At 42.6% G+C, this 23,497-nt stretch overlaps 1 protein-coding gene across 1 annotated transcript in view; it reads left to right on the top strand.

Annotated features, from left to right (window-relative positions):
* LOC126252741 (dipeptidase 1-like) overlaps positions 1-23,497 on the top strand; it is a 1,484,085-nt gene that overhangs the window by 1,299,346 nt on the left and 161,242 nt on the right. The window contains exons 10-11 of the mRNA XM_049953644.1: positions 15,771-15,947; positions 18,848-18,932. Coding sequence (XP_049809601.1) covers positions 15,771-15,947; positions 18,848-18,932 — 262 coding nt within the window. The remainder of the gene's footprint in view (positions 1-15,770; positions 15,948-18,847; positions 18,933-23,497) is intronic.

Genomic DNA, 23,497 nt, shown 5'->3' with positions numbered 1-23,497 from the left:
TACTCTACTAACAAATTACGTCATTATAGCACTATCAAATTTTTATGTTATGCAGTTGCATACTCCTATGTCAACCGCCGAAAAACGCAGAGACGCGCTGTTAGCTTCACCTTGGGACTGGGTGGAAGAGGGGGTAAATTCCGTCTTTCTTTGTGTCGCCACTGCCTTTATGTGGCTGAGGCGCTTGCTTCCCTATACAAGGAACAGAGATACCACGCTTGTGATAGACGGAACTTCCAGTCTGTCAGGAAGTCACGACTTCTGCCTGCGGATTGCTGAAAGCCATCAGTAGGGATACGGGAGGAATAGAGGGCCTCAATTTCGGCCTGTTTGCCACGCCGGCAGCGGGATGAGAGAGCGGAGGCGTCCTTTGGCGACGCGTTAGCGGAATGAGGTTCGGCGGGACTCCGCCGCCAGGTGAGTCGAGCCGGCCGTGGCCGGCTTTGCTCTGCGGCCGCGCTCCTAGGGCAGGTGCGTGCCCTTCAAATGGCGCAGAGGTCGCCGGGCGGAACTGAATTACTGTCGCCGCGGCTGCGGCCCGACTGATCGCGTCCGCTTGATGCAGCGTTACAGCGTTACAGCGTTACCTGTAACTGGTCACGTGCACTCTGGCGGGACTCCCGTACACGTCAGCAAGACGAGAAGAGGGGCCCGCTACACAGGAGCGCGGGACAGTATTGTCGACGGAAGTGGGTCTGGTGGGTGAGTAACTGATTTAACGCTACTCTGCATCTATACATGCTTACGGTGGAGGCTCAAGAGCATACAGAAATCCTCTCATGTCCGTTGAGGCGGTAGGGTCGGATTCTCTCACCAGCTGCCTCTGCAACACACTGCTGTGAAACACGTGAGCTACTGTCGTAAGTACGGGAACATCTGTTCAGTGAGACTCACGGGCGACCACATCTATCGTTCCAGGATTTGCAAAGATTCTAGAAATGCCATTTTCGATAGACTGATTCAGTGAGTTGGTTGGCAAACGTTATGATGAAGACAGTAATTTTGTTCACAATATGTCTTCAACACAGGTTTGTTAAACTTTCCCAACAACGACACCCAAAAACAGTGTAGTCTTATTTTCTCAATGAAGCGCGTGTGCAAAATTTGGAAACGGTTCTTACTCGTGTACTGTTGGACACGTCCCCTTCCCAGTCTAGCAGCATGATGCCTCCGATGACCTCTGAACTCTTCCTTTAACCGGGTAAGGTGTGGATCACAAGTACTTCCGCTGAAGTGACAGACAGGTCCAACGTTTGTGATTACCTTCACATGCGCGCTGCACAGAATTGGAATATTCTGAGTAAGAACAAAGTACCTGTTAACACTTATTGCAAACTATTTTATGTCTTCGCACAGTTAATTCCGTTCTGATACGTCAAATCTGTACATTCAGTTTATGTGCCTGAGTTCAGCTACTTGTCTTCCTATTGTGTTATTGGTTTCTACGTCTTAATCGAAGTGCAATTAATTAAAGAGAACTTTCCGCCAGACGCGTTTGCTTTTACTTACGGAGAATCTGCCGTGGTCATTTTCCCAGCTGGGAACATATGTTTCTATACTTTTTTTATTTTAAATTAAAAACAACATTTTGTTTGTAAACTTGATGGGCAATTTACTTACGGTGTTTCTGCCTTTCGTTTACACATTCTACAAACTCCAGCTTCCTCCATCTTTGTTAGGACAGACTTACGTCGATAGAAGCTTCGTTACACATATGCTCTTAGCAGTTCTTCGCATTTTTCCCTTTCTCTTGCGATATTTCTTCGCGTATTTACACTTCACCTCACTTATGGAAATAGAACTGAAGTTTTATGTGTTCTGGCTAATCACAATATCACAGTGTTTATGTTTGTTCGTTTGTTTTCCGTGTAGGTTGTGAGCATTGCCAATCTGTGAAATAAATAAATGTATATTTATGATTCGTGTGTGTGTGTGTGTGTGTGTGTGTGTGTGTGTGAGAGAGAGAGAGAGAGAGAGAGAGAGAGAGAGAGAGAGAGAGAAAGTGAGTGTAAATGAGTGAAAAAGCCTTGTATGTTCAGTGGAGATGTGACTGGAGATGGGTTGGAATTCTTGCGAGTTTGGTTCGAATATTATTAATTTTTTTTTTTTTCGGCAGAGCGGGGGGGGGGGGGGGAGGAAGGCGATGGTGATAATAGAAAGAAACTGGAATGAGATGGCAGTGGTAGTTGGAGCCCGTGTTTATGTGTATATATTTCATGTTATGTTAAGTGATCAGTCAGTTAAAGAGTGTGTGGCTTTCTCCAAGTTGGTCCGATCTTTTGTGAGATTTTCTGTATCTGGTGGAATTCTTGTAGAGTGAGGAGGTAGCTTTTGTTGTTTATAGTTCCATGCCTGTGTCTCAGGTGATAATGTTATGTTGCTGCTGGTGTAAGCATTCTGCAAAAGTTGAATGATTTATCCTATATTCCTTGTTCTTACAAGTTCTATGTATACAGTGTCAAATGTCCTCCCAGTCTCACCTACATATCGTCCATCACACGTGCTGAATTTTAGTTGTTATTTCCCTCATTTACGATATAGATCAGTGTTTCCTGTTGCCTTTGGAAAATATTTCTGAACTGGATAGTTCGTTTGGTCGGCTGCTTTTGTGTCTTGTTTTTTGAAAGTAATAGATATTCCGAGTGTGTATTAGTGGTTGTATGTCATTGTGTACAATCTTTTGTTTTCTGTTTCTTTCCAACTTTGTGTTGTTGCTGTTCTCGTGTTTCGTGTGTTTGTTTGTATGAGATTCTCTTCTTGCGTTGGCGACAGCGGCATGTTTGCTCTTTTCTGTTTCTTGGTTTCGTTGTTAAGCTTTGTTTCTAAGTTTCCTTGGTATCCACTTTTTGTGGTTGTTTGTATTATGATAATATTTTTGATAGTTGTCTGTGTCTAATAGCACTGTGTTTAGTCTCTGGAGCATGTATCTAAGTGCTGCCTGCTTTTGAAATTTCAGGTGATGTGATACCTTATGTATAATTGTCGATGTTGTTACTAGTGGTTTCAGCAGACGTCAAGAGTGTGTTCGTTGTTTTGATTCTTTATGGTGATGTCTAAGAAATTTAACTGCCTATTTTTCTCTTTTTCCGTTGTAAAACGTATCCTACCATGAACAGATCTAATGTCTGTGTGTAATTGGTCAATTTTACTGCTTGGTTTCTCTATCAGGTACCAGATGTCATAAGTAGATGTAATTTATCTAGTGAAAAATTAACAGAAGATAGGTTGAAAAGTTAAAACTCCTACCACAGTCACAAATTATATCCAGTCTTACAAAAAGCATCACTTTTGTCCAAGACTGGTCAACCTCACTGAAACTGTTTTGCATCCAAAATAAATAACAATGCTCCAAAAAGAACTGAAACACAACGTCAGCACAAGAATAGACGAAAAATACATGGGAAACCTCATAGTTGTGTCAGAAACCATTTTCATACAGGAAAACAGGAACGAAACAAGTTAGGTAAACAAATTGCTTCAGACAGTGAATGCAAAGGAAACTTCGCAACAAATCTGAACAGTAAAATCAGGAAACGGAAAAGAGACAAAATTCAGATGTCTCGAACACGAAGGGATCTTATACAAACGCACGAAGTAAAAGAACAGAAATAGCACAAAGTGAGAAAGAAACAGAAAGTAGAAAATTCTACACATTTACATACAACCGCAAATACATATACAAAATATCGAATATTCAAAAAAAAAAGGAAGACAAGGCAGAAAAAGACAAGGCAGAAAAATAGCCCAGAAAACTAAGAGTTCAATTCAAGATACATAGATCCTAGTAGGAGGATATTTGACACCAGATACAAAGAACATGTAAGAGCATGGAAATATAGGGCAAATAATGCAACTTTTGCAGAACGCTTACACCAATATAAAATTATCACCCAAGGCACAGGGATGGAAATCATAAGAAAAAACAACAACAAAAACCACCTCCTTTCTTAACAAGAAAACTACGATATACAGAAAAGAAACAACTCATAAATGGTCAGATCAGTGTGCCAAAAAACACACTCCTTATTTGAATAACTGCTTAGTATACCATTAAATGTACACATATATCCATTCGTTTGTTTTTTGTGTAGTTTGTGAGCATCGACAACCTGTGAAACTATAAATAAAAGATGTCTGCCAGTGATCCCGCTAGCAGCACCAACCAGGCAGGTGGCCCACCAGCATTAGCTAAGCCCGACGAACGCGTGGAAGACTCTCCACAACTGCCACTGCCAGTATCATCCACAACGAGCGCAGGCCTTATTATCTACGGACTTGTCTCTGCGGGTTGGTTGCACGGGCCACTACGTTGCTGGGATTTCTGTCATCCATGCTAATGACAGATGAGGCTACGTCAACGGGGAGCGGTATCGACAGTCTTCTGTTCACCTATTGGTGGGCTTTGGAGAATCTCTATACTACGGTGTCAGCAAACTATCAGTACCGCTTCAGCGTGAGTGTTTAGGCGGGGCGACCACCTCATGGTTCCAGTCGCCCTTCCACAGCGCCTGAGAAGCGAGGAATATCTGCTCTTCCTCCGGGTGACCCTGCCTCTGCTTCTGGAAGACGTGCCTTTGGTAGTGCGAAGGGTAATGTAGCTACAACAAGATTGTGCTCCACCTAACAACGGGAAACTAAAACACTGGTACAAACAGAACATTCCCTCTTGCCTGGTGTGCTTTGAATCATAGAAATCAACGCTGTCATACATCGTTTACCTCCACCTTCTCATTTCCGGTCATACGTCAATATGACCTTATTTGCTCCTTAGTTCTCTGGGGTCTTACCCTACAGTTTTACCCAATTTAGCAAACATCACCTGGTATGTGTAGCTCTATATACGTTCCTGTACAGCAGTATTGTCCATAAACAACTAGATTGTTTTTGTCTATTGAGTGGCGCATGACTTTTTTTATATGAACAACATAAATCCTAACACGCGTTTAGGCACATTCCCGATGCGCCACACACCTTCCTTGCTTCTGATGAGCCCTCCCCATACACAAGAAAATGCTAAGTTGTCATAAATTAACCATTCCGTTCCTATGTTTTCCGAGATAAACAGAGTGCTCTTACGTATTTGTTGATGACAATGTTTTAATGTGTTGGAAGGCTTTTCTTTATTCTTCAATAAGCGAGTTAAGCGCTATGAACAGTCGACTGCAACGCAATTTCATTAAACTGCCTGTGTTTACTCTCTACTTTTGCTATTCTCTCCTGTAAGTAGTAAATTCTACTATTCTGGCTGTCCATGGTGTCCCATACCGACAAATGCAACGGTTTTTTCTCCAAAACATCGTGTGAAATCTTTTTAGGGAGAAATCATCTTTACACATTCTGTTGAAGACGAAGTAAATTGGTAAGTTTCACGTAATTGATCTTCAAACAGCTGTTCTTAAGCCATTCACATAGGTTAGTTTGAAACATTTCAAAAAGAGAGTCAGTGTCTCGAAATTAGTGACGTCTCATGCAAACAGTCTAATGACAGCAATTTTGAGAACATCTACTACGCAATGTGTAATATTCTACTATGAACATAATCACGAACTAAATAATATGTCGAGTTTGCTGGAAGCTGGAGAGAATGGACTGCATCTTCTGTGTTTAACATGCGAAGAGTATTTTCAAAAAATGGTTCAAATGGCTCTGAGCACTATGGGACTTAACATCTATGGTCATCAGTCTCCTAGAACTTAGAACTACTTAAACCTAACTAACCTAAGGACAGCACACAACACCCAGCCATCACGAGGCAGAGAAAATCCCTGACCCCGTTGCCGACATCTCGTGGTCGTGCGGTAGCGTTCTCGCTTCCCACGCCCGGGTTCTCGGGTTCGATTCCCGGCGGAGTCAGGGATTTTCTCTGCCTCGTGATGCCTGGGTGTTGTGTGATGTCCTTAGGTTAGTTAGGTTTAAGTAGTTCTAAGTTCTAGGGGACTGATGACCATAGATGTTAAGTCCCATAGTGCTCAGAGCCATTTGAACCATTGAACCCTGACCCCGTCGGGAATCGAACCCGGGAACCCGGGCGTGGGAAGCGAGAACGCTACCGCACGACCACGAGATGCGGGCAGGATTTTCAAATTTGAACGTTGTAGAGTGCAGTTTACTGTCAGATTGAAAAATTCGTACTGTTGGCTTACCGGGATTCAGATATGGATTACTAACCTCCAGTGTTAGTTCGCTGCCAGGTATAAAATTTGAGAACGCCACATGGGCCAATTCAAAGGCTAACGAAGAACTAATATTTCGCATCTCAGAAACGTTCGAGAATCTGTGGTTGAGTCTGAGGCTACAGCCCATTCTCTTCTCTGCAGAGGCCTGTTGTCCTGGTATGGTGGGCGAACCTCTCTAAAGCTCGGACTACGTGGAAAGAGATACTGAGGTGGTCCTTGAAGTATGCTCGGCTAGCGCAGTTGCTATCCCACTAGCCTTGAAGGTAAGTCTCCGGACTAGGAAGGAAGTGTTTCATAACGGTGCACTCTCGGCTGCACAGTGAAAATTTCATTCTGGGCACAAGTTGTTTATTTCCGATTTCCAGAAGCTCATGTCGAAAGTACTTCCAGTCTTGGTCCAGGCAGGGTCATGTTCGATCTTTGTTTACCTGAGTTCCACCGAAGTATCACAACAGATGACTATTACTAGCATACTTCTAATGTCCTGTCTCTCACTTCATCTGTCACTGTAATGGCACTTTTTCTATATCTACAATACGTCTGCAAAGAATATTAATCATTGCGAGTTACGTTTAGTCCCTTTGTCCAAATTCAGTGACCAGAAAATATTCGTACAGGGCAAGAAGGATAAATTTCTAAAGAATGTCGTAGGAGCAACGAAAAAGTGTTATTCCGCTGTATTTTCCTAAGTAAATGGTTATTTGTGATTATTAACTTACGCATCTCGTCCTCTTGCGTGTATCTCCTCTCGACATCAAACTTAAACTGTTTTTGGTTATGAAATTGACAAACTCAAGGATAAAACGTGTAGTTAACAACAAATACGATTAGGTGGACTAGGGGAATGAGTTCTGTGCAGGCATCGACGAGAGAGCTGAAGGATAAGGAAGAAATTTATGGATAAGTGTCACACAATTACACTATTTTAATATTTAAAATAATAGGGCCGGCAATTGCCGATTATAATAAAGAATAGAAGTTTAAAGCAAAAAGTTTCGGCCAAGGACGGGACATAATAGGGATCACCGATTTGTTTTATTGGGAGATGGAGGTCATAAACAATTTTGCTAGCGGTTTCCAGAAATAACTGCAACCAGTCTCCTTTCCACTTTATTTTCCATGACAGGTTTCCAGATGCGTTGAATTACTGTGACCGGGGGGGGGGGGGGGGGGTTTGGGTTGTGTAGCTGTAAGATACAGAAACGAAACAATGAAGCACTGAAAGTGTGTTGAGTTATTTATATCACGATATAAATAATTGTTATGTGATAAAAACTGAAAAATATTAAAAGGCGACCGGTTTCAGATATTTCTGGAAACCTCTATCCATAAAAATCTCAACGTTGTTATAATGGTAGATTTATAATCTGCTGGCAGAAATTCACATTAGACTTACGCACTGTTCCAGAGGTATAAGCATACAGCTGTCCTAACAAGGCCACACTACACCAGATACAGGGGTACAGCTTATTGTTTCATACGGCGAAAACACATATTTTCTTTCAGAGCTGTGTCACTTTTGGGAACCTTAATTGTACTCGCCACGTCGATGACAGAAATCACAAACCCGATGATTTTTAACAGTAACCCACATTGGTCACTGTACTCGTTCTTTCTGACGTAACAATTTATTTACTCGTCTACGCGCGTGCTAATGAACCAATTACGTTATTTGACACTGCTTGTTAACTGAAATGGATTTAAATTTGAAACTCATACAGTACGTAGCTAATTAAATAACTATAATTAGAGAACAGACAGTTCTTTCCATTATTTCAGCAGGTTCCTACCACTTCAATTACATTCAGAATCAGCTCACTATTAGTCCATCGAATATAATTACTAATCTTTGTTCCACACGATAAAAACTGCCGCTAATGATGTAGCAGCCCTACCAGAGCACGCCTTGACGATGTTTTTATCTACAGGAAACTATCGGCGATGGGTGCTCATAAGGAAATGACCTGCTCGTGCAGCTTAATGGTCAGCGCGGTGAGTTGCGAGACTGTGAGCTGAGCTGGATGCATATGTGCGTTGGTCTGTACCCCAGTGAGGCAGAGTGTAAATTTTAAGGGTTTTCTTCGATGGCTTAGACGAACTCTGGGCTGATTCCCAATCTCTGCTTTAGAAAATTCGATACCAAACAATTAAAATACGATATTACACAAACACAATGCACCCAACCTCCCTTCCTTAGGTAAACTGATGGCCGTGACAACAGAAGGGTATCTTGCCTCTTGCCACAAGAGAGAGAGAGAGAGAGAGAGAGAGAGAGAGATAGAGAGAGAGAGAGAGAGCGAGAGCGAGAGAGAGAGAGAAAAGGGGGGGGGGTGAGAGACACGTAGAGACAGAGAAAGTGAGGGAGAGAGCCTGTCGTGTACGATGGGATAAGTGGAATGAAAACGAAAAAACGATCCTAAGAAAGTAAAGAACGACCAACACAGAATTTGTAATTAATGTAGTGAACGGCACTCTCAAAAGATATGGAAACGTGGAAGTATATACCAGTACGCCAGATGTAAGCGCATCATAAAAATCGCGGCCTAATGCTTTGATATCCTATGCCGAGGCATTGTATTGCGGCCAACGCGCGGTTTTTGATTCGAGCGCGCTTTCGTTTTTATGTAGTTAGTGAGTCATTAATCACGTGGAATTGTTCAGTTTCGTAAGCGCCTATGAACGTATAACTTAGCTCTAGTTTTCCGCCAAAGGAAACTCAGTGACAGCTCACAGCTTGGAACGCACTTCCGTTGCAGACGTCATTTTGAAGTGTAACTATAGCGCCACCACCTATCGGAAATTTCGTGCAAACGATAGGGACTTTAGGGGGAATATCCCAATATGTGCTACAACAAATTCCGCATTTTTTTCAGCTTAAATTGGCCGAGCGAAAAAATGTTTTATTACTTACTCTAGAGCCCTCGTAAAAAGTAATGGTAACCGTCATTTATGATATATCAGCTAACGTCTGTAGATTCCATAGGGAACAAACCAGGATAGCACTAACTCCAGTGGATATGTTATTCCAACTGTAGTGACAAGTTGGAAGATATCGCAAAATAACATGCCAACAGTTTTCATGACCCGAGCCACATTAATGCGTCCCAGACTGCATAAGGCGACGTAGAACCAAAGAATTGGAGAAATGGGTAACATTCAGTGGAATCGAAGGCGTGGTTCTCCTTTGTCCTGTAACACGCGGAAATGGATCTGTGAAGATCCTACCTGCAGATTTCTGCACCTGTGTAATGGGATGGAGGCTGGAGGATTCTCCATGATAGGCCATGGGAGCTACTTGTGTACCAGTGTACGTAGCCCACAGAGAGCGAAATCAGATAGTATGGAAAATAAAGACACTTTGAATTTCAATATTTTAACAATAATTTTCCAAAGCGTTCATAATATGGTCCCTGTACCTACCGCCATCATGGAAAGCTGTTGCAGTGAAATTATACCTGGAACCGAAAGCCAGATAAAACACAAGAGGAGAGCTCTGAAACATTTAACAAGGCTTGGAACATAAATTGAAAGGACAGGATAGACATCGTATGAGGAGTAGTGTTCATTTCAGTGGACAAGAATATAATGTCTATAGAGGTCGAAATTGAGTCTGACTACGATGTTATCTTGTGATGTGGCAGTCGTATGTCTGTCCACTGTGTGCTTCATTGTACTGCTCGTCAACACGTTAATACATTCAAACAATTAAGGAGAGAAATAATCAGGTGTATTCATGTCTAAATGCATAGATAATTTATTAGAATAAGTTTGATGAAAACAGGATGATAGTCTGAGTGGAGAACCACGAGGTATTTGAATGTGAATTCAGCTTATTGATCTGACCGCCAGAGGCGAGCGCGTCTCGCCCTCGTCAGTGGCAAGGCGGCGTTGGCCACAAAAACGCAGGTCGATGGTGACGTGGGCATCCCTCGCTGTTGGGTATCTTCGAATGCTGGCAGAGTTATGTTAAACACAAGTAAAAATAGAGCGCAATTTGCAGAAACAGACACTCCTTCTGTATGGTAGTTTGAAAGACAGGCGAATAGCAAGGCGAGCCAAAGTTACACATTGTCATAGTTAGGAGCTAGTACAAGAAATTCTGTAAAAAATCATTCTGAGAACCTCTCTCATAGAGCAGTCAATGTAAGTTAATATAATACGAAAAGGGTTAATAATTCTTAAAGTGGACGGTATGACGTCACTGATTCCTAGTCGGTCAGCAGTGTGGTTGTGGGACCCCGTTGTCAGGAGAACGGAACTGGCGTTTGGAACGAGCTGGCATCCAATGAAGCTCAGCTCCTCAGTTAAGGCATTAATAAGCTTTGATTTTACGCATATTAAGTTAGTAACGTCTTTACAAGTAAAGTCGTGTAGTAAGTGTATTTGTTTGGTGTTGACAAAGTATATGTTGATTGGTGACCACTTCCGCAGACTTAGACGATGTCACACAACGTGCAAAGCTTTTGCCAGGCGCCACGCACTGACTGCAATTCATATTGGTAAGGTGGATCTTATGACTACGCCATTGTTGTGATTTTTGTCGTCGCTGATGACCACTTGGTTGCGACAGTGAGATTATTTTGTTGTTTTCTGTCTGCGAAAACATCGGGTTCTTAATTACCAGGAGTTCCTTAACTATTCTGGTGTTGTGGTAGAACAGACGGCAACCAACATGTTAAGCAGAGCGTGGCAGAGCTGTGGCAGCTCACCGGTGTAAGTTCGGGCATGAGCAACTTTTTCTTTGGTATTAGTACTGTCGAGTCGAGAATAAGAACTTACGGTCGCGAGAACTCTGTGAATACTGATCAAACCATTTGTAACTTTGCGCAAAATCCGTAACAAATGTACCCCTATAAAAGTGGAGGACACTGGGCTTCGACGGTATATTAAGCTTTTACGTGATTTGTCTGTTATTCGTTTATGGATATACCATGTTCCCCCCAGACTGTTGTATAGCACAAATCGTTATGAGAGTTCATATGATGGAGAGAAACTTACGGCCCGCTGCAATCCAGGTATGATCAGGTGAGCTTAACAGCTCGATTATGTCTTGTTGGACTTTGAAAATGCAGAGTCGACATACAGATGATCATTAGAGCCAACATTATGTTTTTGATACATGGTTGGTTAGGATTTAGACATCGTTAATTTTCTTCCACTGTCAACTTACGTGACTTTTATAGAGCAACACTAAAAGTCCTAAGTGAAATTAACGTAAATATGTTGTTGTTGTGATCTTCAGTCCTGAGACTGGTTTGATGCAGCTCTCCATGCTACTCTATCCTCTGCAAGCTTCTTCATCTCCCAGTACCTACTGCAGCCTACATCCTTCTGAATCTGCTTAGTGTATTCATCTCTTGGTCTCCCTCTACGATTTTTACCCTCCACGCTACCCTCCAATACTAAATTGGTGATCCCTCGATGTCTCAGAACATGTCCTACCAACCGATCCCTTCTTCTAGTCAAGTTGTGCCACAAGCTCCTCTTCTCCGCATTTCTATTCAATACCTCCTCGTTAGTTATGTGATCTACCCATCTAAACGTAAATATAATCCTCAACGTAAATATAAGACGAAGTAATGGAGAATGTTTCGATCTGGATACGAGTAACAGGCGTAGCTGAACTGAAATTAATGATTAGATATTTGTATCAGCCTCCCGATTACATTGCAGGAATTCAAAGAAATCTACTATCAGTGTTTCGGAAGTCCAACCATCTTGCAGTATAAGTTGGAGGAAACATTAACCAATCGACTGTAAATCCATCAAAAACTCTCCAAGAACTTTTATGTTGAAATGAGCAGATAAACTGTCGCTAACTTTCTAGTTAAATAATAAATGGATTTCATGTATTCAGATATGGAGGATGTAAATTATAGTCTGAGCACAGTCGAATTATATAGGTGAGGTAACATCGTCTACAGTCTGTATATACGGAAAGCTTACGCATCGTGTTCCCCGTTCAGGAATGAGGTATGCACCACGGTCACCTCTACTTCACATAGCATGTAATTTTGACAGTAGGTGCTGGCATTTGTTACGCGTGAGGGTCGATGGCTGTGCCCTAAGCTCGAAGTCTGCAGGACGAGACCTTTCAACAAGATAAAACAAGAACTATATTCTCAGTGTTGTCATGAGCTACCTCAGTACCAACGGTGTGACACTGTTGGCATGGAAGGCACGCTATCCACATCTCTTTACTCAATTCAGTCATCTGGTTTCCAAGAGAGTGGCACGTTGCCAACCGCGAGCCAGTATGATTGATGACGTAGAGACGAAGCAGCGTGGAATGACGTACCCCGTATCTGCTATCTAAGCTCGTTTCGACTAGATGTGCAGTAGGGTTAGATCATTGTTGCTACCATAGATGGCAGCTCTATGTAGTAAACTTCGAACCCTGTGCACCCCCAAATCACGCTTTAGTGTATACGTCCTGTATGCACACTAACAAGCAGATGTCCCCAGCGGTGGGATGAACTTTTTGAGACAATCTATACAGTGATGTAGGTTAAGGTCCATGGAATCACCCTGCAATCATTCACCGTGGTAGGCCTTCGTTTGTGAGCAATCGGCGAAAATATATTTCTGAATTTTGTGTGATGCTATATATCATTAAAATGGTAACAGTGTACACCCTGGTTACATAGAGCAATGGGTAAGGTACTAATTTCACATGGAAATAATTATTGGTTCAATTCTCGTGAGGTGCAGTGAGTATTTTTCATTTTTAAAATCCTTATCGGAATGATTTTGATCATTATTTTTATTCAATTAATTGGTTTAAATGTAATTTTTTCTGTTCATTTGTCACATCATGTTATTCATCATCTGAAATAGAACATTTGCTCTCATTTTTCTTTCCGTCAGTCTTTTTCCACTTGCATTCCTCTTTCATGTTATTTTGATTATTATTAGGTATTAACATTGATTGAGTTGCTTCCGTTTTGTCATCTGACATTTTTGTCGATGTTATTGCATTCATTGTTCCTGTTTTCGCACTTTGCATGGATTTCATTTGCTTTAGTTTAAATCATTATCCAAGTTATTTTGTCGACAGCGTAATCAGAATTTATGTTTTAAATGTTTATGTGACTGTTGCCGTCCAAAAAGATGCACATCTTGTAACGAAACATAGATTCTTGTCACTACTGCGCAGTCAATATAAGTAGATTATTTTTTTTTAACCGACAGATCGGAATTTTCAAACGTTTAGACATTGCCATAGACTAAGGAAAATAATTAGATTCACATGGACAAAGAATAATAGGAAGAAAAACTAAGAGCAATTGGAGAAATTAAAATGTTGATTAAAATGATGTGACAAATGAATACAAGTGATAGAAAGTGCACGGAAACGAATAAATTGGATAGAAATAATGATCAGGGTCATTTACATAAACATTTAGAAATGAAAAAAAAAAGAATTCAGTATATCTAACAAGATTAAAACCAACAACCTTTAGCATGTGAGGTTAGTACCTTACCCATTACGCTACGCAACGAGCTTGTAAATCGTTAGACGGCCGCGGTGGCCGAGCGGTTCTCGGCGCTTCACTCCCGAACCGCGCGACTGCTACGGTCACAGGTTCAAATCCTACCTCAGGCATGGATGTGTGTGATGTACTTAAAAGTTAGTTCGGTTTAAGTAGTTCTAAGTTCTAAGGGACTGATGACCTCAGATGTTAAGCCCCATCGTGCTCAGAGTAATTTGAACCATTTTTATAAATCCTTACGCTTCTTAAAGCGATGTGGCATCACGCGAAATTATGATATTTTTCCATCGACTACTCGCAAACGAGAGCGCACCAGGGTGAATGGTTGCAGGATCTGATTCATCTACATCTACATCTACATTTATACTGCGCTAGCCACCCAACTGTGTGTGGCGGTGGGCACTTTACGTGCGATTGTCATTACCTCCCTTTTCTGTTCCAGTCGCATATGGTTCGCGGGAAGAACGACTGTCTGAAAGCCCCCGTGCGCCCTCGAATCTCTCTAATTTTACATTCGTGATCTCCTCGGGAGGTATAAGTAGGGGGAAGCAATATATTCGATACCTCATCCAGAAACGCACCCTCTCGAAACCTGGCGAGCAAGCTACACCGCGATGCAGAGCGCCTCTCTTGCAGAGTCTGCCACTTGAGTTTGCTAAACATCTCCGTAACGCTATCACGGTTACCAAATAACCCTGTGACGAAACGCGCCGCTCTTCTTTGGATCTTCTCTGTCTCCTCCGTCAACCCGATTTGGTACGGATCCCACACTGATGAGCAATACTCAAGTATAGGTCGAACGAGTGTTTTGTAAGCCACCTCCTTTGTTGATGGACTACATTTTCTAAGGACTCTCCCAATGAATCTCAACCTGGTACCCGCCTTACCAACAATTAAATTTATATGATCATTCCACTTCAAATCGTTCCGTACGCATACTCCCAGATATTTTACAGAAGCAATTGCTACGAGTGTTTGTTCCGCTATCATATAATCATACATTAAAGGATCCTTCTTTCTATGTATTCGCCATACATTACATTTGTCTATGCTAAGTGTCAGTTGCCACTCCCTGCGCCAAGTGCCTATCCGCTGCAGATCTTCCTGCATTTCGCTACAATTTTCTAATGCTGCAACTTCTCTGTATACTACAGCATCATCCGCGAAAAGCCACATGGAACTTCCGACACTATCTACTAGGTCATTTATATATATTGTGAAAAGCAATGGTCCCATAACACTCCCCTGTGGCACGCCAGAGGTTACTTTAACCTCTGTAGACGTGTCTCCATTGAGAACAACATGCTGTGTTCTGTTTGCTAAAAGCTCTGCAATCCAGCCACACAGCTGGTCTGATATTCCGTAGGCTCTTACTTTGTTTATCAGGCGACAGTGCGGAACCGTATCGAACGCCTTCCGGAAGTCAAGGAAAATAGCGTCTACCTGGGAGCCTGTATCTAATATTTTCTGGGTCTCATGAACAAATAAAGCGAGTTGGGTCTCACACGATCGCTGTTTCCAGAATCCATGTTGATTCCTACAGAGGAGATTCTGGGTTTCCAAAAACGACATGATACCCGAGCAAAAAACACGTTCTAAAATTCTACAACAGATCGACGTCAGAGATATAGGCCTATAGTTTTGCGCATCTGCTCGACGACCCTTCTTGAAGACTGGGACTACCTGACCTCTTTTCCAATCATTTGGAACCTTCCGTTCCTCTAGAGACTTGCGGTACACGGCTGTTAGAAGGGGGGCAAGTTCCTTCGCGTACACTGTGTAGAATCGAATTGGTATCCAGTCAGGTCCAGTGGACTTTCCTCTGTTGAGTGATTCCGTAGACCTTCACATGCGTCACCATACAGATTGATTCAAAAAGTCGAGTCCATCTTTGGGGACCTCTAATTGTAAACAAAATTTCATTAATTGCTCCTCTTCTTGTTACAATGTCGATGGTGAATAGTGTATAACTGTAATTTCTACATCACGCCTCATAACTTGTGCATTTTTCCTCAGCCCCGTTACCTGTTGTGAGGTACTTGCGTCAATGTGCCAGTACTAGTGACCGCCAGTGGCGGTGTTTTGCTTGTGGCTGTTGCAGCTGGTGGTGCGCGAGATGAACCGGCTGGGCATGATGGTGGACCTGTCGCACGTGTCGGTGCGCACCATGGGCGACGCGCTCGACGTGACGCAGGCGCCCGTCATCTTCTCGCACTCGTCCGCCCTCGCGCTCTGCAACTCGTCTCGCAACGTGCCCGACGACGTGCTCCGGAAGCTGGTGAGACATCTGGCCGGCACAGGGCTGCCGCAGCAGGCTGCGTAGGGCTGCCGTGAACTCTGCAATCCGTGGCGCCAGCGTCGTGTTGCCGACCACACATATTGTAGCCGTGGATTTTCCGACTCGTACAATGAAGGTTTTCACGACCGGATGGTACTGTTGTTGATAATTCTTCCGGGTTATATGGCCGTGGTCCATGGAATTCTTCTATTCCTAACGTTTCGTCCAATACTACGTTGGTCATCCTCAGAGGTATGGCTGGTACTGTGTCGGCAGGACTCAGCAGGACCAGCTGTACCTCTGAGGATGACCAACGTAGTATTGGACGAAACGTTAGGAAGAGAAGAATTCCATGGACCACGGCCATATAATCCGGAAGAATTATCAACAACGGTTTTGCGACTGTTTCAGTACTGAAAACATCCCCTCGCTTTTTATTCAGACTTAGGTCTGGCTATCACACGTCTAGATCTGCAGAGATACATTGGAAGTCCCAGTACGGTGCTTGACGGAGGGCATCCCGTAGAGCTGCTACTCATTTCCTTACCTGTTCCACTCACAAGTAAAACGAGGTAAAAATGAGTGTCTGTACGCCTCCTTGTTGTTGTTGTGGTCTTCAGTCCTGAGACTGGTTTGATGCAGCTCTCCATGCTACTCTATCCTGTGCAAGCTTCTTCATCTCCCAGTACCTACTGCAACCTACATCCTTCTGAATCTGCTTAGTGTATTCATCTCTTGGTCTCCCTCTACGATTTTTACCCTCCACGCTGCCCTCCAATGCTAAATTTGTGATCCCTTGATGCCTCAAAACATGTCCTACCAACCGATCCCTTCTTCTAGTCAAGTTGTGCCACAAACTTCTCTTCTCCCCAATCTTATTCAATACCTCCTCATTAGTTACGTGATCTACCCATCTTATCTTCAGCATTCTTCTGTAGCACCACATTTCGAAAGCTTCTATTCTCTTCTTGTCCAAACTAGTTATCGTCCATGTCTCACTTCCATACATGGCTACACTCCATACAAATGCTTTCAAAAACGACTTCCTGACACCTAAATCTATACTCGATGTTAACAAATTTCTCTTCTTGAGAAACGCTTTCCTTGCCATTGCCAGTCTACATTTTATATCCTCTCTACTTCGACCATCATCGGTTATTTTACTCCCTAAATAGCAAAACTCCTTTACTACTTTAAGTGTCTCATTTCCTAATCTAATTCCCTCAGCATCACCCGACTTAATTCGACCACATTCCATTATCCTTGTTTTGCTTTTGTTGATGTTCATCTTATATCCTCCTTTCAAGACACTGTCCATTCCGTTCAACTGCTCTTCCAAGTCCTTTGCTGTCTCTGACAGAATTACAATGTCATCGGCGAACCTCAAAGTTTTTACTTCTTCTCCATGAATTTTAATACCTACTCCGAATTTTTCTTTTGTTTCCTTTACTGCTTGCTCAATATACAGATTGAATAACATCGGGGAGAGGCTACAACCCTGTCTCACTCCTTTCCCAACCACTGCTTCCCTTTCATGCCCCTCGACTCTTATAACTGCCATCTGGTTTCTGTACAAATTGTAAATAGCCTTTCGCTCCTTGTATTTTACCCCTGCCACCTTCAGAATTTGAAAGAGGGTATTCCAGTCAACATCCTCCTTATGAGTCCTAATTTCTCCTATCTTATCTTCGTGGTCCTTACGTGCAGTGTATATTGACTAGAGTAGAACCATTCGGCGATCAGCTTCAAGTGCCAGTTCTATAATTTTTCTCAATGGTGCTCGAACAGTCCACGGGTATACTGCCGGTTCATAGCGTCCAAGGCACACAATATTTCGGCGATCAGACATGTCGCCGTCATCAGCGCACCTGGCGATGGCGACAGGTCTGATCGCCGAAATATTGTGTGCCTTGGACGCTATGAACCGGCAGTATACCCGTGGACTGTTCGAGCAACAAATACGTCGAGAGAAACTGAAGAATCATTTCTCAGTAGTGTTTCTGGAAAAGAACGTCGCCTTCCCTCCAGGGATTCCCATTTGAGTTCCCGAAGCATCACCGTAACACTTACGTGTTCTTGGAACCTACCGGTGACAAATCTAGCAGCCCGTCTCTTTATTCATTCGATGTCTTCCTTCAATCCGACCCGGTGCGTGTCCCAAAGACACGAGCATTACTCAAGAATAGGTGGCTCCAGCGCCCTACATGCGGTCTCCTTTACAGGTGAACCACTCTTTCCTAAATCTGTCCAAATAAACTTAAGTCGGCCATTCGCCTTTGCTATCACAGTTCTCACATGCCCGTTCCGTTTAATATCTCACTGCGACGTCACACCCACGTATTGAAACGACTTGACTGTGTCCAGCAGGACACTAGTGGTACTGCAGCCAAGCATTACAGCTTTGTTCTTCCTACTCGTCAGCCTTAAATTACATTCTTCCACTGCATTCATAGACCACGCAAAGCAGCAATGGCTGGGAAAAGTTCTGCTGTGATACAGCTCGAGCAGATTCCGAAACAACCTCTGTGTAGCGGGTATTCAGACACGTCATACAAGTATGTGAATCTACAGTCAGTGTGGAGGAGATTGTGCTGAAAGTTGATGCATGCTTGCATAACAGATAAGAATTAAAATATATACATTTTGCCTTCACATTTTCTTTAGCCACATACGCATACTGTTAGCATGGAGGTGAGTGTCTTTGGAATTAATTGCTTACCAAACTTACTCACGAAATAATCTTTGCAACTCACGTATCCATTTCGTTTTAGATGTATCATCAAGGAAATAAGTTTTAAAGAAAAAGTAACTTCGAGGCCTTATTACTACCGCGGTAGTAGAAGCTCGCGCTGGCGATGTGAGAGTTGTGAGCCAGACGGCTTGTCCGCAATCTGTTCCAGGCCATCAACGGCGGCATCGTGATGGTGAGCTTCTTCAACAACTTCCTCAGCTGCTCCGACAGCGCGTCGCTGCATGACGTCATCGGTAAGTCGCCCACCACGGTTCCCTTCTCCTGTCCGCAGAGTTCGGCGCCGAGGCAGACAAGTTCTCGAGCCGGCGTCGCTTTGCCAGAGCGCTGGCCCGACACGGACCAGCTCTGAATACCACTCCCAGTAATTGTACAGAGAGCAAAGTTACCGGCGCGCCAACGGCCAAGCGTGATAATTACCCACTGCCTTCCTAAAACAACTAAGCAAACAACGAGTATTTACAAGTTAGACGGTGTGGTCATTATCTACTGCAAGTATATAAATATTCATTTCTCAAATTCAAACGTCTTTTTGCTGTTGCAGTTTGTATTTATCAACGTTGAAGAAGCGTTTCACCTTTTACGTTAAGGTGTCTCAGTGGATCTGACCTTGAAGAACACAGTTTTGTTTCTATATCGAATAATTACACATTGGGAAACAGTTGTCGCCATAATTTTATATTGATAAATTATTGCTTAGAGTTTTTTTTTTCTGCCGAAATCTTCGCATCCTCACATCAGTCTAACCAAATAGTTGCGACAATTCGTCTCGTTTTTGTTACCCACCACTCCGTCTCGTTTTTGTTACTCACAGCGATAGTAGCGCTCCATGCGGTCAGCAAGCGACACTACTGAAATCGATATCGAATGATTGCGAATACTAACGCTTTTATCCATTTGCAACACACGCTCTGGGAGGTACGAAACGGTACAGTACAGGACAGACTACTATTGAATCTCTTGTAACGTACTGATATATACTGAGTGATGTTGTTTTCCTCTAATAATAAAAACTTGCTAGCAGACACTAGGAGCCATGACCTTTTGCAGAAAGACGTCGTGTATCTTCCCAGCAAAGCATAGTATTGTTCGCTACACTTCCAACTGAATCAGTGAAGTGGAATGTAAGAAACGTGTATGGAATATAATAACTACATTATTTAACGTTCTAAATATCCTACAATAGATGTAGCATAACGGAAAAATCGCACAGACGTAGTAATAAACCGTCAAATGCAATACAACTGTTTTCCAACACAGAGGAAACTAATAGAAGAATTGTTCGTAAATCTGAGCCACAGACGACAAGAATCTTAAACACACTCTCTTTTGAAGCAAAACTAATTATATTTACAAAAATATTCGTCTGTTACAAAGTAGAAAGAAGTGTAAGAAGGGGCCAATCATTAGACTCCATAAAATAGTTTAAGTGTCAAGGAAAGGGCCTATAATAATTACAGACAGACAATAAGGGAAACGTATGCTTTTCATGCGTGAAATATGTGTCTATATTCTCTTCCTTTCAGCAGAATAAGCTGCAAATCTACGCATATTCAAAAGTATTTCTTCATGAATTAGTAGTAGTCTGTTATTGGATCACTGCGATACCGCTGTCTGTACATGTATTTCACGACAATTCATGTATCTTGGTAATTTACTAACGCGTGAAATGCAAAAATTTAACAACTATTTCCTTAACTAATTAGAAAGTAATTAAAACCAAACATTACCCTTACGGCACACGTGGCCGTCTGCTCTCTGACCGCTTGGAGCGCTAGTGTCGCTCTAGCTTTCGAACGGTAACAACTTTCGCACCAGAGAGTGTGCTAATAGGTTAGAGGTCTCACTGACATTTGACGATTAACAGTAGACACAGTTTGATGCTATGTCTTTTGTTTTGTAGTTTTTATATTTTGTAAGCTAACTTCTGTGGAACACCTTTAATCATCTTGCTCTAACTGCAGATTTTTCTTACGAGACCTGTGGGTGATTTCTGTCGTAACTACTTGTTCACTTGGGGTCTGTTTTGTAATTCGGTTTTGCAAGTCTTACCAACCTTATGAAGTAACATCTGTTCGTCCCCCCCCCCCCATCTTTCTATCTGTCTACGTATGTACTTATATACAGGATGATCCCCTGATGTCCAGCAGAAGAGATGTGTTTCACAGTGGTGAAAGTAAACAAGTGCTCATTGATCTTAAGGTATGCATTTCAGAGCCCATGCTTGCTAAGCATCTTTTTGTTATTTTTGCCCACACTAGCACCTCTGAAAGCTGTTTAGCAACAGCTGTGCCCACAATTATATTCCACTGTCACACCTATCAGACAGATTTTCGCTTATAACATTCGACTCGTCCGTTTTCGGGCCAGTGTCCCTTACGCCAATCTACATCTACATCTACATCTATACTCCGCGAGCCACCTTACGGTGTGTGGCGGAGGGTACTTATTGTACCACTATCTGATCCCCCCTTCCCTGTTCCATTCACGAATTGTGCGTGGGAAGAACGACTGCTTGTAAGTCTCCGTATTTGCTCTAATTTCTCGGATCTTTTCGTTGTGATCATTACGCGAGATATATGTGGGCGGTAGTAATATGTTGCCCATCTCTTCCCGGAATGTGCTCTCTCGTAATTTCGATAATAAACCTCTCCGTATTGCGTAACGCCTTTCTTGAAGTGTCCGCCACTGGAGCTTGTTCAGCATCTCCGTAACGCTCTCGCGCTGACTAAATGTCCCCATGACGAATCGCGCTGCTTTTCGCTGGATCATGTCTATCTCTTCTATTAATCCAACCTGGTAAGGGTCCCATACTGATGAGCAATACTCAAGAATCGGACGAACAAGCGTTTTGTAAGCTACTTCTTTCGTCGATGAGTCACATTTTCTTAGAATTCTTCCTATGAATCTCAACCTGGCGCCTGCTTTTCCCACTATTTGTTTTATGTGATCATTCCACTTCAGATCGCTCCGGATAGTAACTCCTAAGTATTTTACGGTCGTTACCGCTTCCAATGATTTACCACCTATGGCATAATCGTACTGGAATGGATTTCTGCCCCTATGTATGCGCATTATATTACATTTATCTACGTTTAGGGAAAGCTGCCAGCTGTCGCACCATTCATTAATCCTCTGCAGGTCTTCCTGGAGTACGTACGAGTCATCTGATGTTGCTACTTTCTTGTAGACAACCGTGTCATCTGCAAATAGCCTCACGGAGCTACCGATGTTGTCAACTAAGTCATTTATGTATATTGTAAACAATAAAGGTCCTATCACGCTTCCTTGCGGTACTCCCGAAATTACCTCTACATCTGCAGATTTTGAACCGTTAAGAATGACATGTTGTGTTCTTTCTTCTAGGAAATCCTGAATCCAATCACAAACCTGGTCCGATATTCCGTAAGCACGTATTTTTTTCACTAAACGTAAGTGCGGAACCGTATCAAATGCCTTCCTGAAGTCCAGGAATACGGCATCAATCTGCTCGCCAGTGTCTACGGCACTGTGAATTTCTTGGGCAAATAGGGCGAGCTGGGTTTCACATGATCTCTGTTTGCGGAATCCATGTTGGTTATGATGAAGGAGATTTGTATTATCTAAGAACGTCATAATACGAGAACACAAAACATGTTCCATTATTCTACAACAGATTGACGTAAGTGAAATAGGCCTATAATTATTCGCATCTGATTTATGACCCTTCTTGAAAATGGGAACGACCTGTGCTTTTTTCCAGTCGCTAGGTACTTTACGTTCTTCCAGAGATCTACGATAAATTGCTGATAGAAAGGGGGCAAGTTCTTTAGCATAATCACTGTAGAATCTTAAGGGTATCTCGTCTGGTCCGGATGCTTTTCCGCTACTAAGTGATAGCAGTTGTTTTTCAATTCCGATATCGTTTATTTCAATATTTTCCATTTTGGCGTCCGTGCGACGGCTGAAGTCAGGGACCGTGTTACGATTTTCCGCAGTGAAACAGTTTCGGAACACTGAATTCAGTATTTCTGCCTTTCTTCGGTCGTCCTCTGTTTCGGTGCCATCGTGGTCAACGAGTGACTGATTTGATACATTTTCCCTTCTCCATCGTTCCTGAAACTCTGTAATATCAACACTGTGTGTATGTGTCTGAGTCTGTGTGTGTGTGTGTGTGTGTGTGTGTGTGTGTGTGTGTGTGTGTGTGTGCTCACATGATCTTTTTTTTTTTACTTCAGAGATGTTATCATAATGTTATGACATTGAGAGTGAGTGGGATTGCCGCTACTTGCGGCGGGGATTAAGGAAATTTCAGTGTGGTTCTAACAGCTCTCACTCAGTCATTCGGATGGTATGGTTAGAGGCTATATGTGTTGTAATCACAGAACCATGAGGGGCCTTGGTGATGTGGCACTGTTGTGATAATCACTTGTCAAGATGCAGCCCTAGAATATTAATTATTAATGTGAATAGTGAGATGTTTGTCGTGTGTTTTGGTGATTCAGCAGGATTTTCTTTCGAGCCTTTTTGCAGTAATTTCCTCGCAACATTAGGAGGAGCCTTTACTTGATTACTCTCAGTGTTGACTTGTGATTCTGTTCTGTGAGGTGCTGTATAGCATTCACATTGTTATAGCTCCCTGGTGGACGTGTTTCAAACGCAGAGCAGTCTTATACTACATTGGTGACCAAAATTAAAGCAACAAACGCAGATTTTGCAAGGTTGTGTTTATTTTGCCACAAAACAGTACAAAGAGGTGATAGTAAAGCACAGGCAGTGTAAAACATGTAGACCGTAAGTAACTGCTCTATGCACACTGGTA

Source organism: Schistocerca nitens, chromosome 4 (assembly GCF_023898315.1).
Source record: "Schistocerca nitens isolate TAMUIC-IGC-003100 chromosome 4, iqSchNite1.1, whole genome shotgun sequence".
Taxonomy (NCBI): Eukaryota; Metazoa; Arthropoda; class Insecta; order Orthoptera; family Acrididae; genus Schistocerca; species Schistocerca nitens.
This window is presented reverse-complemented; position numbering and strand designations above follow the sequence as displayed.